The sequence below is a fragment of the Panthera uncia genome, chromosome E3 (assembly GCF_023721935.1).
Source record: "Panthera uncia isolate 11264 chromosome E3, Puncia_PCG_1.0, whole genome shotgun sequence".
NCBI lineage: Eukaryota > Metazoa > Chordata > Mammalia > Carnivora > Felidae > Panthera > Panthera uncia.
The window spans coordinates 27360236-27377399 of NC_064815.1; the positions used below are offsets into that span (position 1 = coordinate 27360236).

The 17164-nt window shown below is 44.6% G+C and overlaps 1 protein-coding gene across 2 annotated transcripts; it reads left to right on the top strand.

Moving 5' to 3' along the window:
- Nucleotides 1–13762: 13762 nt before the first annotated feature.
- Nucleotides 13763–15149, top strand: GJC3 (gap junction protein gamma 3). 2 transcript variants are annotated; one of them, XM_049639304.1, is made up of 2 exons: nt 13763–14573; nt 14886–15149. In XM_049639304.1, exons 1-2 carry the CDS (start codon nt 13793–13795, stop codon nt 14891–14893), a joined length of 789 nt encoding a protein of 262 aa, XP_049495261.1. In that variant the 5' UTR covers nt 13763–13792; the 3' UTR covers nt 14894–15149. The 2 variants fall into 2 exon arrangements, with proteins under 2 accessions (XP_049495261.1, XP_049495260.1); XM_049639303.1 differs by having other exon boundaries at nt 13763–15149.
- Nucleotides 15150–17164: the final 2015 nt, after the last annotated feature.

A 17164-nucleotide genomic window follows, 5' to 3' on the forward strand; every position in this document is an offset into this window, starting at 1 on the left:
TTGTTTTTTTTTTTTTTTTTTTAATTTTTTTTTCAACGTTTTTTATTTATTTTTGGGACAGAGAGAGACAGAGCATGAACGGGGGAGGGGCAGAGAGAGAGGGAGACACAGAATCGGAAACAGGCTCCAGGCTCCGAGCCATCAGTCCAGAGCCTGACACGGGGCTCGAACTCACGGACCGCGAGATCGTGACCTGGCTGAAGTCGGACGCTTAACCGACTGCGCCACCCAGGCGCCCCGCACAGTTTGTGAATTTGAACTCCACAGCAGTCTCTGTGTGGACAGTGGGGAGCCTGCTTGGGATTCTCTGTCTCCCTCTGTCTCTGCCCCCTCCCCGCCTATGCTCTCTCTTTCTCTTTCTCTCTCACAAAAATAGATAACCATTAAAAAAAATAAAAGAAAACAATATTGTATCCTAGGAGAAATGGAAATCAGTAGCATCTCCAATTCGTTAAGGAATGCATGGGGGTGGTCTCCATAAAATTCCCATTGAATTCACTAGTTTGGGCCCTAGATAATGGATGACAGAATGGATAATGGCAGATGATGGTAGACCACTGGAGAATTAACTAAGTAGGAGTCCCAGATTTTAGCCACTGGGCCAGATGTAGTATATTTTAGTAGAGCAAAATAACACAGCTTCTCTTATGTGGTAAATAGCTATTGATCTGATTAGTGTCCATACTGATTCAATGTTAGAAAAATGTGTAAAATACTTATCACAATGAGCACTGAGTAATGTATATAGAATTGTTGAATCCCTGTATTGTACACTTGAAACTAATATTAGCGCTGTATGTTAACTGTCCTGGAATTAAAATTATATACACACACACACACATATACACATATATATACATATATGTGTATACATATATGTATATATATGTATATATATGTGTATATATGATGTGTAAAATCATTATTAGATTTCAAAAAGTTTAAACTGACATGAATTCTCATATCTCTGGCTATTTCACAAATATGTTTTTCTTTTATTTGGAGCTTCAAAATTAGTTTGTTCATCTGTGGTATGATATCAGTGGGGAAGCATGAATCACAGTGCCATTATTTTGGTCTTTGATTATTGAATCTTTGGCAAGCATTTCTTTTGTTTCAAGAAAACCTTACATTAGCATTATAAATATGGTAAATCTTTGCAAAACTCTTCCACGGCTCAACCAATAAGCATTAGCAAAGAGTACAAGATCATTGAATTAATTTCTTCTATTTATTACAGCCGTTCCACAAACCAGTGATGACTTACAGTATTTGCACATTATATTCAGTGGATTTATCAACTGTATTCATGATGATTTTCTTAGAGTCTGCTTCGGAAAACTGAACACAAATATTTTCAATATGTATCACACAGTGAAACAAAACACAAGGGAAACATCTAGAGAACTGTCCATTGTGATAGTAAATATATATTTTTTTAATTTCTAGCTGAAATTCTTCTTTGATAGTTGTAAAAGACTATAAAATATCTATGCTGAAAGTTTGATTTTTTTTTTAGGCCATGACTTGACAATATTTTTTCATGAATTTGGAAGTATACTGAGATGAAATGTACCCAAAATATTAATTGGGTAGTGTCTCTTTTTATCACATGATTCATCTGATTTATTTTGAGAGAGAGAAAGAAAGAGAGAGAGCGAGCACAGGTGTGTTTGCAGGGGAGGGGCAGAGAGACAGAGAGGGAGAGAGAATCCCAAGCAGGCTCCACACTGTTAACACAGAACCCAATGGAGGGCTTGATCTCACAAACCATGAGATGATGACCCAAACCAAATCAAGAGTCAGACATCATCAGATTATTCTCTACAATTAAGTAAAATGCTAAGTTCTTTATCTCCACTTGATTCTATATCAGTAGTGTGACTTCATTTTAAATTTAAAAATTGATCCCTATTTTTATTGATTGACTTTATTTATTTTTATTTTTTGAATGTCTATTTATTTTTGAGAGAGAGAGAGAGAGAGTGAGAGTGAGTGGGGTAGGGGCAGAGAGAGGGAAACAGAAAATCCTGAGCAGGCTCCATGCCGCCAGCACAGAGCCTGATGTGGGGCTCAAACTCAAGAACCTGTGAGATCATGGCCTGAGGAAAATCAAGAGTCAGATGCTCAACCCACTGAGCCACCCAGGCGGCCCTTGATTGATTTTTAAGTAATCTCTACACCCAGTGTGTGGCTTGAACTCACAACCCGGAGATCAAGAGTCACATGCATGTTGTCCCATTTATTTTTTTTAAAACTAGTAAAATAATTTAATTATATTATAATTAAATACTATATATATATATATATATATATATATATATATATAAATAAAATAAAGTACTTCAATTTAACTACCACTATAATTTACATAAGTATAACTGTAACTCATGCTGTCTGCATAAAATATTTAATAAATACATTGTGTTTTACATTGGTAAGTAGAAAATTAAATTGAATCATTGAACTGAATTAATCTATTGGCATATCAGTGATATGTTTATGTGAATTACCAGAAACAATGCACATTCCTGATATTTGCACAACAATGTAACAATAATATCTTATGCAATGCATGGTTAAAGGCAATGTTGTCCTACTAAAACAGCAAAGCAGTATTTAACAGAAAAGTATTTTATGGGGTTTCAGTTTTTAAATTTAAATAAGTTAATTATACTTAGATGAATTTAAAAATACCTTTCCAGGGGTGCTTGGGTGACTCAGTCAGTTAAGCATCTGATTCTTGATTTCGGCTCTGGTCATGATCTTGTGGTTCATGGGTTCAAGCCCTCCATCAGGCTCTGCGCTGATGGCATGGAGCCTGCTTGGGATTCTCTCTCGTTCTCTCTCTGCCCCTCCCCTGCTTTCTCTCTCTCTCAAAATAAATAAACATTTTAAAAAGGTAATTTAAAAAATAAAATAAAAATCCATTTCTTCAGGGGCCCTAAGTTGGTAGAGCATCTGACTCTTGATCTTGGGGTCATGAGTTCAAGCCCCACTTTGGGTGCAGAGATCACTTAAATAAGCAAAACTTAAAAATTCCATTCCTTCAGTTGTCCCAGATATATTTCAGATGCTCAACAGCCCCATGTGGCTTATGGTTACCATATTGGGTAGTATAGACACAGAACAAAATACAACACTAATCTAGTGATCTTATAGGGGACACTGTACTCAGTAATCAGAGGAAAACAATATTTTTAAGCATATATATAGAGTATTAAAGAAAACTGAGCACATGTTAAGTCACAGAGTAAGTCTCAAGAAAATTAAAGGGCTGGTATTACAGAAATTATGTTCTTTCAGACCACGATGCAATTAACATCAAGAAGATTAGCAGAGAATTCCAATACATTTAGAAATTTAAAAACATACTTCTAAACATTCCATCCATGCAGTTGAGAAGAAATAATGATGGAAAATTAAAAAATACTTTAAGCTGGATGACAAAAATTCTACAAATCAAAAGTATCGTATCTGGATAGGGAAGAATATCTTAAGACAAAAAGTACACACTATTGATAAAAAGAATGGGAAGCTTTGACTGTGTGAAGAAATCTGTTATCAAAAGCCTCCGTGACAAGAGTGAAAAAGGAAATCACTAACTGGGAGAAGATATTTGCAAAATATATAACTGACCAAAAAATAACACATTCAAAATACAAAAACCTCCTACAAATCCCTAAGGAAAACAACCCAATAAAAATTTGGGCAAAAGTCAAGAACAGGCATTGTACTTTTTTCCAATTGCTGCTGTAACAAGTTGCCATAGACTAAGCGGCTTAAAACAACACATATAGGAGTGCCTGGGTGGCTCAGGTGGTTGAGCGTTCGACTCTAGCTCAGGTCACGATCTTGTGGTTCATGAGTTGGAGCCCCATGTGGAGCACTGTGCTGACCGCTCAGAGCCTGGAGCCTGCTTCGGATTCTGTGTCTCCCTCTTGCTCTGCCCCTCCCCAGCTCATGCTCTGTCTCTCTTTGTCAAAAATAAATAAACATTAAAAAAAAATTAAAAAAACCCAACAACACAGAAGTCTAAAATCAAGGTTTTGGCTGTATTCCTTGCGAAAACTTCAGGGACAATCAATTTCCTTGCCTTTCCCAGCTATTTGTGTTCTTTGGCTCGTGGCCTCTTCCACATACGGCTCCAGAGTCTTGCCTCAGTCATCACATCTCTTATCATACCCTTTGACCTCCTCTCTCCTTATAAGGAACCCTGTGATGTCATCAGGCCCACTAAGACCATGTGTGTCCCCATCTCAAGATCCTCAACTTGATCACATCTGCAAAGTCCCATTTCTAAATTTTTAAAAAATATTTATTTATTTTGGGGAGACAGAGAGAGTGCAAGCAGGGGAGGGGCAGAGAGTGAGAGAGAGACACAGAATCCGAAGCAGGCTCCAGGCTCCAAGCTGTCAGCACAGAGCCTGACGCAGGGCTCGAACCCATGAAACACAAGATCATGACCTGGGCTGAAGTCAGACGCTTAACCGACTAAGCCACCCAGGTGCCCCTGCAAAGTCCCATTTCTGATATAAGGCAACATTCAAGCTTCTGAGGATGATGACGTGGATACCTTAGGTGGCATTATGTGATCTTCTATAGGCATTTTACATAAAAGACTTATAAACCCACTAGATAGTAGAAGGCAATTAAATAATACCTTTAAAGTTCTGAAAGAAAATAATCATCAACCAAGAATTCTCTAGCCAACTAAATAACAATTCAAGATTGAGGATAAAATGAAAGCACTTTGAGACCAAAGAGGATCAAAAGAGTTTACCCCCAACAGTTCCCCAGTAGAAAAACTACTGAAGGTTGTGTTTTAAGAAGAAGAAAATTTGGCACACTGTGTTCACAACAGCACCATTCATGATTGCCAAGTGGTGGAAGCAATCCAAATGTCCATCAGTGGATGAATGAATGAACAAAATTTGGTATATACATATATACACACAAGGAATATTATTTGCCCTTAAAGAGGAACACATTTCTGATAGATAACTATAATATGGATGAATGCTGAAGACATTAAGCTAAGCCAATCACAAAAAGACAAATGCTGTGGGGCCTCTGGATGGCTCAGTTGGTTAAGCATCTGACTCTTGATTTTGGCTCAGGTCATGATCTCGCAGTTCATGGGTCTGTGCCCCACACTGGGCTTTGCACTGTCAGTGTGGTACCTGCTTGGGATTCTCTCTCTCTCTCTCTCTCTCTCTCTCTCTCTCAGGATAAATAATTAAAGAAAAAAAAAAGACAAATGCTGTATGATTCCAGTGAATCCAATGAGGTAGTCCAATTCGTGGTAACAGAAGGTAGAATGGTGTCGCCAGGGGCTGAAGGGAGGGATAAATGGCTATGAGGTTTCAGTTTTTCAAGATGAAAGAATTCTGGAGGTGTGCTGCACAACAACATGAGTACACTTAACACTACTAAACTGCACACTTAAAATGATTAAGATGTTAAAAAAAAAAGAAGAAAATTTAACGCAGAAGGAAGGTACGGGGTTCAAAAAGCAACACTGAGCCAAGAAACAGTGAAACATGTTTTTTGTTAAATCTAAATAAGAATTGAGTTAAACATTGTTTGCAATGCACAGAATGGATTAGAGGTGGGACACATCTAGGAGCAGGGCCATGAGGGTGGTCATTCGCTCTTGAACTAATCTTGAACCATCTTAGTTCAAGGGGCAGAATCTGTGCCACTGGTCAGCAGGGAAGATGTGGTCAATGAAGGAAGGGTTGTCCATGAGGACACCCAAGGTTTTGGTTGGGATCCAGGGTGGATAATGAAGTTAGTCATTAAGAAGTGTGACATGTAAGCAGAGGATTTTTATTTTCTTGCGGGTATGAAATTACAATGGGTTTACAATCAAAATTTCTTTAAAGGCTGATAATCTGAATAACGGGGAAGCTAGCCATGTTGTGGCATTTAAGGGTCCACCTGCTGCCACGATGCTTGTTCAAATCCCAACTTCTCCACTCACTAGCTGTTCACCCCCAAATAAATTACTTAACCGCCTTATTCTTCATCTCTCTCCTCTGTAACAGAGGATGATAATAGACTTACATCATGAGGTTGCTATGGGGGATAAGCAAGTTAGTAGTCCTCTAGCACTTAGAATATTTGTCACTTATTAAGTACTGAATAAGCGCTAGTGTAACAGGATATTAAATCGGAAAATCTGACTAGGATTTCAAGATATCATGTTTTAGAAAATACAACACATAGGGCATTCTAAAGTGATTTGCTAATCTGAGATGAAATACTTCAAAGGAAAAAAAAGTGCCAAATCAATAAATAACGGGCATATCATTCTTTAAAAATTTTTAAAAATGTTTATTTACTTTTGAGAGAGAGAGAGAGAAGGGCAGAGAGAGAGGGAGACACAGAATCCAAAGCAGGTTCCAGGCTCCGAGCTGTCAGCACAGAGCCCGACGCAGGGCTCGAGCTCACAAACTGTGAGATCATGACCTGAGCCGAAGCCGGACGTCCAACCGACTGAGCCACCCAGGTGCCTCACGGGCCTATCATTCTTAAACTCTATGCCCACATCAGAATTGTATACAATTGGCAGAGTTGTTGGAAATTAGAGGGAGAGAGGATTTCTTTGGAAAGACATATGCTATTAGTTCTCAAGGGCAAGAGGTGAGGGTGCCGCCTTCTTAATCTCAAGCCTAGAGAGAGGGACTCAAACAGGTCTATTGACTCATGCCTGAAAAATCAAAAAGGCAAGTGATGGGCGAGCCAGCAGATGAATGGATGGACATATGGCTGCATTGGAACTGGCCTGTGGATCAGATGCGAACATGCCAAGGAGAGAGGCAGTGCCAGCTTATCTCATGCCTTGCTTGATGGAATCCCCTGTAGGAGTGAACAGGCTCCAAGGATCATAAAAAAAAATCCAGTTGGCAACTGTCAAGAAGGTCAAATAACTTAAGCTTCGAAGACTATCAAGCTGGACTTAAATGTCTCCCTGACAATGCCACGTGCTAGAAGACAGTGGAATGATGCGTTAAGACCCACAGGGGCAGCATCTGGAACCCAGGGTCCCTCCAGCTCTCCTCCTTGAGGAGTGCAGGGTTGACTATGGTCAAAACTCTGCAGTGGTGAGTTGCGCTCTCACCCACCACCTGGTGGCTCAGCCTCACCCCTTCCTTCCTCTGGAGGGGATCCTGGCTTGAGCCATGGGGACAGGAATGGGTATAGGCAGATGTCACAGTTCTCACCGGGCCTGGTGGAGAGGCGCTAGGCTCCCAGAGATGCTGAGGGACAGGGAACAGATGAGGGGAAGCCTGTGCTGTTTCTCCCAGCCAAGAGCGCGTACGCGCAAACACACACACACACACACACACACACACACACACTCACACTTTTGTGGGTAAACTTGTGCTTTGGGTACTTTGGCCAGGAGAGTGGGGGGCTTAACAGAGATGTAAACTTACAGAAATTCTGTCTGTTGTTGCCTGTGAGTGCTGCCTCCACCCCCCACTTGGAAACATGCAGAGGCCATTGCTCTCCTTTCGGTTGATTTCAAAACTTGTTTCAGTTCACTTAGAAGAGGCACCCCTCGCCCTCAACAACAGAGGGTTATTCTCCAGACCCCATTCTTTAATAGCAGGGCTACGGGCTCCTCCAGCTGCCATTCTCTCACCCTTTGCTAAGGCTGCCAGGAATGAAGAGGGGAGGGGAGAAGACGTGGGTGGTGGCAGGAGGCAGGGCCTGGGGGAGAGAGAGCTGGGACCCTGCTGGCTGCAGCCTGAGGACTCTTCCCTGACTCTTCCCTGTGTTGTTGGTGCTTCTGTTAGGCGCTGCCAGGTGAGTGCCGGGGAGGAGAGTGGCTGGGCTGGGGCAGGGTGCAGGGGTGGGAGGGTGAGAGACAGTGGGCTTCAGGGCTGCACACACCAGTGAGCTGGGGGTATTATTACAATTCAGATTTGAGTTGCTAACCCTGGGATACAGCCTGAGGTTCTGCCTTCCTGGTGCTGCCAGTGCATCCAGGGATCACACTTTAGGTAAAAGAATCTAGAACGTTTTCCAGGCCAGGTGGGCTGAGACGGGAGCAGAGAGCCGGGTCAAGAACTGCCCTCGGTGGACATCCCTCCCTTGTGCCTTCACTGGCTGAGATGAGTTCTGCCACCCATGGAATCTTGAAATTTTTCTCCCATAGAATAGAGATGCTTAGAAAGATTCTTACCAAAATCATGATGAAATTAAAAAAAAATCTATTTACATATTTGAAAAATCCCCTCACATACTGGGCTTTCCTCCCTCCCCCAAATCTTTTTTAAAATACTTATTGATTTTTGAGAGAGAGGATGCAAGCAGGGGAGGGGCAGAGAGAGAAGGAGACACAGAATCCAAAGCAGGCTCAAGGCTCTGAACAGTCAGCACAGAGCCCAATGCTGGGCTTGAACTTGTGAACCAAGAGATCATGACCTGAGCTGAAGTCAGATGCTTAACCAACTGAGCCACCCAGGCACTCCATCCCTCCCCCAAATCTTGAGCTCACAGGTATTGCTTCACCAGTGAAAATCTTGACAGGGCTCAGATTCCACCAACTCCTTCCCAAAAGATTTATTTATTTATTTATTTATTTATTTATTTATTTATTTTTTTAAGTTTATTTATTTTTGAGAGAGAGAGAGAGAGACAGTGTGAGCATGGGCAGGGGAGGGGCAGAGAAAGAGGGAGAGACACAGAACTCGAAATGGGCTCCAGGCTCTGTGCTGTCAGCACAAAGCCCAATGTGGGGCTTGAACTCACAAACCGTGAGATCATGACCTGAGCTGAAGTTGGACGCTTAACCAACTGAGCCACCCAGGCGCCCCCCAAAAGATTTATTTGCAAATGATTTCTCCACTCCTGGGAGCAGAGTGGTTTCCCTGGAGTTTGAGCTTTGAAAACAATGCTGAGCTCTCAGCTCCCCTGGTCTGACTCTAGCTTGGGGGCTCTGGTGCCCTTGTGCAAAGCTGCAGATGTTTGTGGGATGCTGGTCTCAAAGAGTGAGCCTGGAAGGCTGGGGACAGCTAGAAGAGATGGGGGAGACCACATGAAAGCAGGGGAGGAGGGAGGAGGAAAGACCTGCCTGTGTTGAGGCCCCACTTGTATAAGAAATTGCCTTTGGTCTGCAGACTTTAGGAGATGGAGTATGATTTTGTGTGAATCTTTCAGGAAGTCCCAGAATTAGTGTTGTTTTGGTTGTAACAGCCACAGGGCAGAGGACACAGAAGGGTGCTCAGAATTTAATATGGGAGCTCCAAACCAAGGAGTTCTTGGGCAAGTCCTTTCATCCTGCTTTTTCCACGCTCTCTCCCAAATCTCCAAAGCTCTGTGGCGAGCTCTGAAGTCCCCAGTTCAGTTCCTAGAGCCTCTGAGAGGACACTGGGTATCTGGCTACAGGTCTGGGTGGGCAGGAGAGAGAGAAGAACCAGTTATAGGGCCTCTCAGAATTCCTCAAATTCCCAACATTGGAATATGCCAAGCCTGCTCTGGGTTAAATTCCAGGTCTGCTGGGAATGTGCTGGAAATGTGTTTAGAGTGTGCTGGGCCTCCACTCTGAAACAAGATGAGGCTGAGAACCAGACTTGTGAATTTACCAAATCAGTCTCTAGTCTCTCAATGCTCCAGGACAACCAGGGCGGACCCCCCCTCCCCCACCGAACCTGGGGGTGCCTCCCCTAAGTGCAAGGACCCCATAGGGCCTGCAGGCTTCCTCACAGATGGAGCTTGTTGAGGGGAGGATGCGCAAGGCAGCTTGGAAATGGGCCGATCATCACGTCCCACCAAATTAAAACCCTTTGAGATGCTCCAGCACGAATGTCTTGCTTTACAGAGCTGGTGACTGAAGCCATGGGTGGAGAGGTGATGGACAGGTGTGACCCTCAGATGGTGGTTCTCAACCAGGGGTGAATCTGACCCCAGGGGACATTCAGCAGTGTCTGGGGGCTTCTGGGGGTGGAGGGGAGAAGCGTGCTACTGGCATCTGGTGGATGAAGGCCAGGAATGCCGCCAAACATCTCACAACGCACACGACAGCCTTCCCTGCCTCCAAACCAAATGATCGATCAGTCCCCGAATATCAATGGTGCCAAGGCTGAGAAACCCAGGGCCAGCACTGGAAGCTGACCTTCCTTCTGGTCCTCTATGGAACTCAGTATCTCTCCAAACAAAACTTGGTTAAACATTTATGGAGAAACTGCTCTTTTTCCCAGGCACTTCACTAAGTATTTTCTCATCCAATAAACAGACAAGGGATTTTGCTTTATTGTGGTCTTTGATTTTCAAATTAGGATATAGATTTTCCTTGTCTAGTCACCTTTTATTATTTTCAAGGATTTATCTTCTTTCTCTGAATTCTGGAAGAATTACCCAGTGTGCTCGCCAGCACCGCAATCTGAATTTGTCTATCCTCTTGCTTTCAAAGTGGATTTTTAGTTGTGCTACCGGTGATCTTTCCCTTCCACGTGTAGTGGGTTTATACACTTAAAGATCCATTTACTCTCATTTTGGAGGAGTCTCAGGAATGAGAGGGGGTAAATATCCATCTTCAATCTGCCATCTTTTAATCATGAGACTGATTTCACATCTTTCTAAGGACGGAGAATGGATTTCTTCTAAAAATTTTAACCCAATTTTATGAAGAATAATTTTCAGTGGCCTGACAGACTTCGGAGTCTTCACAGTCTATGAGGGAGGCAGAAAGATAGGGACAGACAGGCAGGTAGAGGTTCAAATTCTGATCGCTAGTGACTCAAAACATGGTCTCTCACAGTTGATGGGTGGTGACATGGTTCTCTGGTCAATTAAGCCCTTTACAACAGTCCCTTGGAAGCATCTCAATCCATCTGTTCCGACTGCATAGAAGTGACCATTCCACCTCAGCTTTGGTGCTATGGACTGTTCTTATCTATACAGGTGACCCTTGAACAACACAGGTTTGAGCCCTGCTGGTCCACTTATATGTGAATTCTTATTTACTTTTCATTATTTTTTAATGTTTATTTATTTTTTGTTTATTTATTTTTATTTTTGAGTGAGTGAGAGAGAGAGAGCGAGAGAGCGAGCATGAGTACAAGCAGGGGAGGGGCAGAGAGAGAGGGAGACACAGAATCAGAAGCAGGCTCCAGGCTCTGAGCTGTCAGTACAGAGCCTGATCTGGGGCTCCATCTCATGAACCATGAGATAGTGACCTGAGCCAAAGTTGGATGCTTAACCAACTGAGCCCCTCAGGTGCCCCCTCATATGTGGATTTTTTGAAAAAGCAATCTCTATACCCAATGTGGGGCTAGAACTCATGACCTTGCAATCAAGAGTGGCACACTCCATGGACCCAGCTAGACAGGTGCCCTAGTGGATTTTTTTTTAATGTTTATTTACTTTTGAGAGACAGAGACAGAGAGAGAGAGAGACAGAGAGCATGAGCAGGGGAGGGGCGGGGGGGGGGGACAGAGGATCCGAAGGAGGCTCTGTGCTGACAGCAGAGAGCCTGATATGGGGCTTGAACCCATGAGTCGTGAGATCATGACCAGAGCCAAAGTCAGACGCTTAACTGACTGAACCACCCAGGTGCCTCTCCAGTGGATTTTAAGGGAGTTGACAGGAAAAGGCCACAAGGCATTTATTTACAGCTGTGCACCCTGTCTCCATGGGACTGAACAGAAGGCTACTCGGGCAGTCGAGACTGCTGACCTGAGCACCTGGGGAGACCTGACGACGTCCGCAGCCCCCAAGAGGCCCGGGTACTGGTCAGGCCGCAGGTCGTCCAGTGTGCTGTTGGGGTGGTCAGGTAGAACACCTGGGTCTCGGGGCTGTGCCAGGGCAGCTGTGGGCCTTGGGCTCCTCCCTACCAGGTACTGATCCCTCCTCAAGGCAGCTTCCTGGAGGCCAGCACATTCATGAGTGGCCGCAGCTGCCCCTGTCCCTGCCATCTGGCCTATACATGGGTTTCTTTTTCAATATACATGCAGTACTATGAATGTATTTTCTCTTCCTTATGAATTTCTAGTAACCTACAAGCATGTGTTAACTGACTGTGTTATTGGTAAGGCTTCCACTCAACAATAAGCTTAAGTAGTTAAGTGTTTTTTATGTGGGGGAGCCAAAAGTTATATGGGGTTTTTTGTGTAGGAGTCAGCGCTCCTAACCCCCACATTGTTCAAGGGTCAAACAACTGTAGTTTATTTATGGCACGAATCCCCACTTAAATTGCTTTGTGCATCTTTCTGAATATTATATGTAGCTTTTTTAAAGCTTATTTATTTTTGGAGACAGAGAGAGAGCACAAGTGAGGGAGGGGCAGAAGAGAGAGGGAGGGAGGTAGAGAAAGAGAGAGAGAGAGAGAGAGAGAGAGAGAGAGAGAGAGAGAGAGAGAATCCTAAGCAGGTTCCACACTGTCAGTGCAGAGCCTGATGCGGGGCCCAAACTCATGAGACATGAGATCATGATCTGAGTGGAAACCAAGAGTCAGACACTTAATGACTGAGCCACCCAGGCACCCCTCTGGGTCTTATAATAGGGAAGGTGATATGAGACAAATTGGGCATGTCTCATTTGCTGCCATGTCAAAGAGTTAGAAATTCAGTTTATTATTACTAGAGTTGAAAGGGAGAGACTTAAGCAGGTTCAGGGAGGAAATGAGGGTGGTCAAGTCCTTGAAGCAGCTGGAGAGACCCAAGGACATGGATCTGGGAGGGAGAGTGGCCTTGGGTAAATGCTTGACCACTTCTTTAAGATGCTACAGAAGGGAGCAGCATGTAGACAAGACGGGGCTGTGCGGCTCCCCAGCAAAGAGTCTTTATATTCCCCGTGGAGTAAAATGTTTGCAAGGTCTTCTAGACCCTTCAATGAGGGGATGCAGGCATGTCAGAGTTTAGGCCAAACACAGGCAGTGAGAAGCAGCAGCTGGGCATTGAGGAGGCTGCCTCAATAAAAGATAAATAAAGATGACACACAGGCTTATAGCAGGGTGTTACTCTCTCCAGAGAAGTGAGAAATTTTCTGAAGCCTGTCCCTGAGCACGGTCACCTCTCACAGTGTGGGAGAGATGAGCCCAAGGGACAATTACAAAGCAGAGAGGAATTTCCAATTTTTATCCAGTCATCTCTGGCTTTGGCCCCGTACTCCATTACATTCAATCAGTAAATTCTGCTGGGTTTCTTTTAAAATGTTCTCCTTTTCCCAAGCTGGTTAGGTCTAAAGAACACCAGACTGAAGCGGGCCTTGACACTCACTGTTCACTTGACCCGCACCGGGGCCCGTAAGCTAACTGAATGTCAATCTTACCACTGCGATGGGAGCGGAGGGCAGACCGCACGCCTATGAGCAGCCAAGGCCTGGTGCAAGAGAAAAGCAGAGAGCAAGAGAATGCACGTTCCCTTCTGGGGTCGGCACCGATTCTGTTCAGGTGCCAGTGACAGTAGCGCCAGGCCTGGTGGCCATCAATGGGGGAAACAGTAGTTTTCAGAGGACTCTGGACTCTCTGGCTGTTTAGCCTTTGGGAAAGGGACAGACAGAGGGAGGGAAAGAGAGGGAAAGATGGATCCTGGCTTTCCACTGCCAGGTACAGAAGGGGGCAGAAGAGACAGCCACACCCACACCCCCTCGCTATTTTCCATGATGACTCCATTACCTATAAACAGGTGCCATCAAAGTCTTGGTAATAAACCAACCAGATCCTTGGAGAGGCGCTCGAAGGCTTGCCTTATCTATCCTTGGATTCACAGTGAAGAGGTGGCCCCATGCGCCTCCTCAAGATACTCACACTCATTATTGCCCTCTGCTCCCTAACAGGATGTGTGGCCGGTTCCTGAGGCAGCTGGTGGCTGAGGAGAGCCGGCACTCCACCTCCGTGGGACGCCTCCTGCTCCCCGTGCTCCTGGGGTTCCGCCTCGTGCTGCTGGCTGCCAGCGGGGCCGGGGTCTACAGCGACGAGCAGAGTGAATTCGTGTGTCACACCCAGCAGCCAGGCTGCAAGGCCGCCTGCTACGATGCCTTCCACCCCTTCTCCCCGCTGCGCTTCTGGGTCTTCCAGGTCATCTTGGTGGCTGTGCCCAGCGCCCTCTACATGGGTCTCACTTTGTATCATGTCATCTGGCTTTGGGAAGAGTCAGGAAAGGGGAAGGAGGAGGAGACTCTGATCCGCCGAGGGGAGAAGAGCAGAGATGCCTCCGGTCCTGGAAGCCCCAGGCTGCTCTGGGCCTATGTGGCACAGCTGGGTGTGCGGCTGGTCCTTGAGGGGACAGCCTTGGGGGTGCAGTACCATGTGTATGGGTTCAAGGTGCCCAGCTCCTTTGCATGTCGCCGAGAGCCTTGCCTTGGTAGTATAACCTGTTACCTGTCCCGCCCGTTTGAGAAGACCATCTTCCTAAAGACCATGTTTGGGGTCAGTGGGCTCTGTCTCTTGTTCACGCTTTTGGAACTTGTGCTCCTGGGCCTGGGGCGATGGTGGAGGGCCCGGAAGCACAGATCTCCCCCTTCTAACTACTCCCCAACTTCAGAGAGCACCAGAAGACACAAGGAACCGACTGAAAACTTCCCAGCGGTGGAGACCAAAGAGCCGTTCCGAGAAGCAGGTGAGAAGAGCACTGATGTCCCTCTTTCTTCCTGCTCCTGAGGTCTCTGTCCTGATGACCTCCCAAGGCAGGTCCCTGGACCTCTGGGAGGCACACTTCCTACGTGTTACAAAATAGAAAACCAGGTTCGAGGCAGATGTCTTCTGACCGCTGCTGCTGACCCATCTCCCAACCCTCATCCCCTTCCGTTTGCCGATTCCTTCCAATGAACCAGGACCAGGGTTCTTAGCCAGCTGTACCTCCTGCCCTTCCCTTTAGGTTTCTTCCCACTTAGAAAAAGTCTCAGCTCCTGCTTGATTCTCTACTTTGCAGAGTTATGAAGCCACCTGGTTCGCCTCTGAAGGGAACTCTGCGATTGGATCTTCTTCCGAACATCCAGTGAGTGGGGATTTACTTCTGTGACAAATGAGAGGCCGTTGAAGCATCTCTAAGGGCCATGGTGGGCCATGCTGCCTAAGTCTTCCTGGGAGATTTCCCCCTTGTGCCTTCCTGCCAGAATCCTCTGGCATCAGCTTTACAATGATCATGGGCTTGGTTCCAGACTTAGCCAGCAGAAGCCTCCGTAAAGCTGTGCTTCTCCCCTGTCCTGCGCAATAAATTCTGACCGCTGCTGTTGGCATTCCTGTGGCTGAATGCGACTTTCCTGTCATAGTGACTCTACTTCCCTGTCCTCTGTTCTTCCACTTTCTCTGCTCCCCCCAACTCTGAAGTCTTGTAACCTATGGATGCCCCCAGCCCCGCAGCATATGCCATGTTCAGACTGGCCTTCCACGCATATCTAACCCAATGTCCTTTATTTTTTTTAATGTTTATTTATTTATTTATTTTGGGGTGGAGGGGCAGAGAGAGAGGGGGACAGGGAATCCAAAGTGGGCTCTGTGCTGACAGCAGATAGCCTGATGTGGGGCTTGAACTATGAACCTGTGAGATCATGACTTGAGCTGAAGTCATATGCTTAACCCACTGAGCCACCCAGGCTCAATCCCCATCAAATTGCTACTTTTTAAACTCATTCCCCTCATTTCCACACAGAAAAGACAGGAGAGTTTTGCTGCTGACTCAGGAAGGGAGGTTTACATCATGGTAGCAGATAACATAAAGCTAAATATCAAGCGTCTCTTTTCTGGAGTCTCTCTGTCAAGTCTGCCCAAGGGTATTCCAGCCTGTCACCTTCCTGCAGAAACATCTTCCCCTCCCTCCTTCCTTGCCTTCAAATTGTCAACAAGAGCAGCTACCTAGTTTTGTTTTCTCCTTCTGAATCCCAAATTATCCTTAGGTAAAGTAGGAAGGCTCGTTGCTAAGGAAAGCTATTTGGTCCCCCAGGGGACATTTTGGCAGCAACTAGAAAATTAATAATTTTTCTTTCTGCTATACAAGTGTTTTATAAAGAATCCCTCATCTACTGTAACCAGAGTCCAGCCAAGTGACCAAGGATGGAAAAAAGCAAATGTCATCATTCATAATTCCTCTTTGATAACCCTTTTGAAATAGCTTTATTGAGAAATAGTTCACATGCCATATAATTCACCCATTTAAAGCATACAATTTAATGGCTTTTAGTAGTCACAGAATTGCACATCTGTTAATACAATTTTAGGACATTTTCATCAACTCAGAAAGAAACCCTGTTATCCTTAGCTTTTACCCGCAATCCTCCATGCTTCCCACCCCCCCCCCCCAACAAACATAAACAACCAATAATATAATCTCTCTATATAGATGTTCCTATTCTGGACTGTTCATATAAATAGAATCAATCATACAATATATGGTCTTTGGGACTGGCTTCTTTCACTTAGCACCATGTTTGTTTGTTTTTTTATAAACATATGCAAATTTATTTTAAAAATGTTTATTTATTTATTTTGGAGAGAGAGAGAGACAGAGAGAGAGAGAGAGAGTGTGTGTGAACAGGGGAGGGACAGAGAGAGAGGGAGACAGAAAGTCCGAAGCAGGCTCAGTGCTGTCAGTGCAGAGCCTGATGTGTGGCTCGAACCTACAAACTGTGAGATCATGACCTGAGCTGAAGTCAACACTTAACTGACTGAGCCACAAGCGCCCCAGCACCATGTTTTTGAAGTTTACCCGTGTTGCACGAATCAGTACTACATTCCCATTTATGGTTTAGTATTTCATTGTATGCTTCACCACACATTTTTTGTTCATTTTTAGTTGATGGACTTTTGAATTGTTTCCACTTGTTGGTTATTATGAATAATGGTGCTATGAACATTCATATACTAGTTTTTGTGTGACTATGTCTTCACCTCTCTTGGGTAAATACCTAAGAGTGGAATTGCTGGGGCATATGGTAACTCCTTTTAAGGAACTACCAAACTGTTTTCACAGCAGCTGTACTATTTACATTCCCAACAGCAATGTATAAATGGGTTCCAATTTATCCACATCTTCGCCAACACTTGGTATTTTTTTTCTTTTTGTTTTCTTCTTTTCTTTCTTATTTGATTTTTAAAACTGTAGCCATCCTAGTGAGGTAAAGAGGTATCCCACTGTGGTTTGATTTGCATTTCCCAAACAATGTTGAGCATCTTTCATATGCTTATGGACTATTTGTATATTTTCTTTGGAGA

What these genes read in the sequence shown, in the direction of transcription:
- GJC3 (XM_049639303.1), top strand. Translation starts at nt 13,793, where the DNA reads ATGTGTGGCCGGTTCCTGAGGCAGCTGGTGGCTGAGGAGAGCCGGCAC.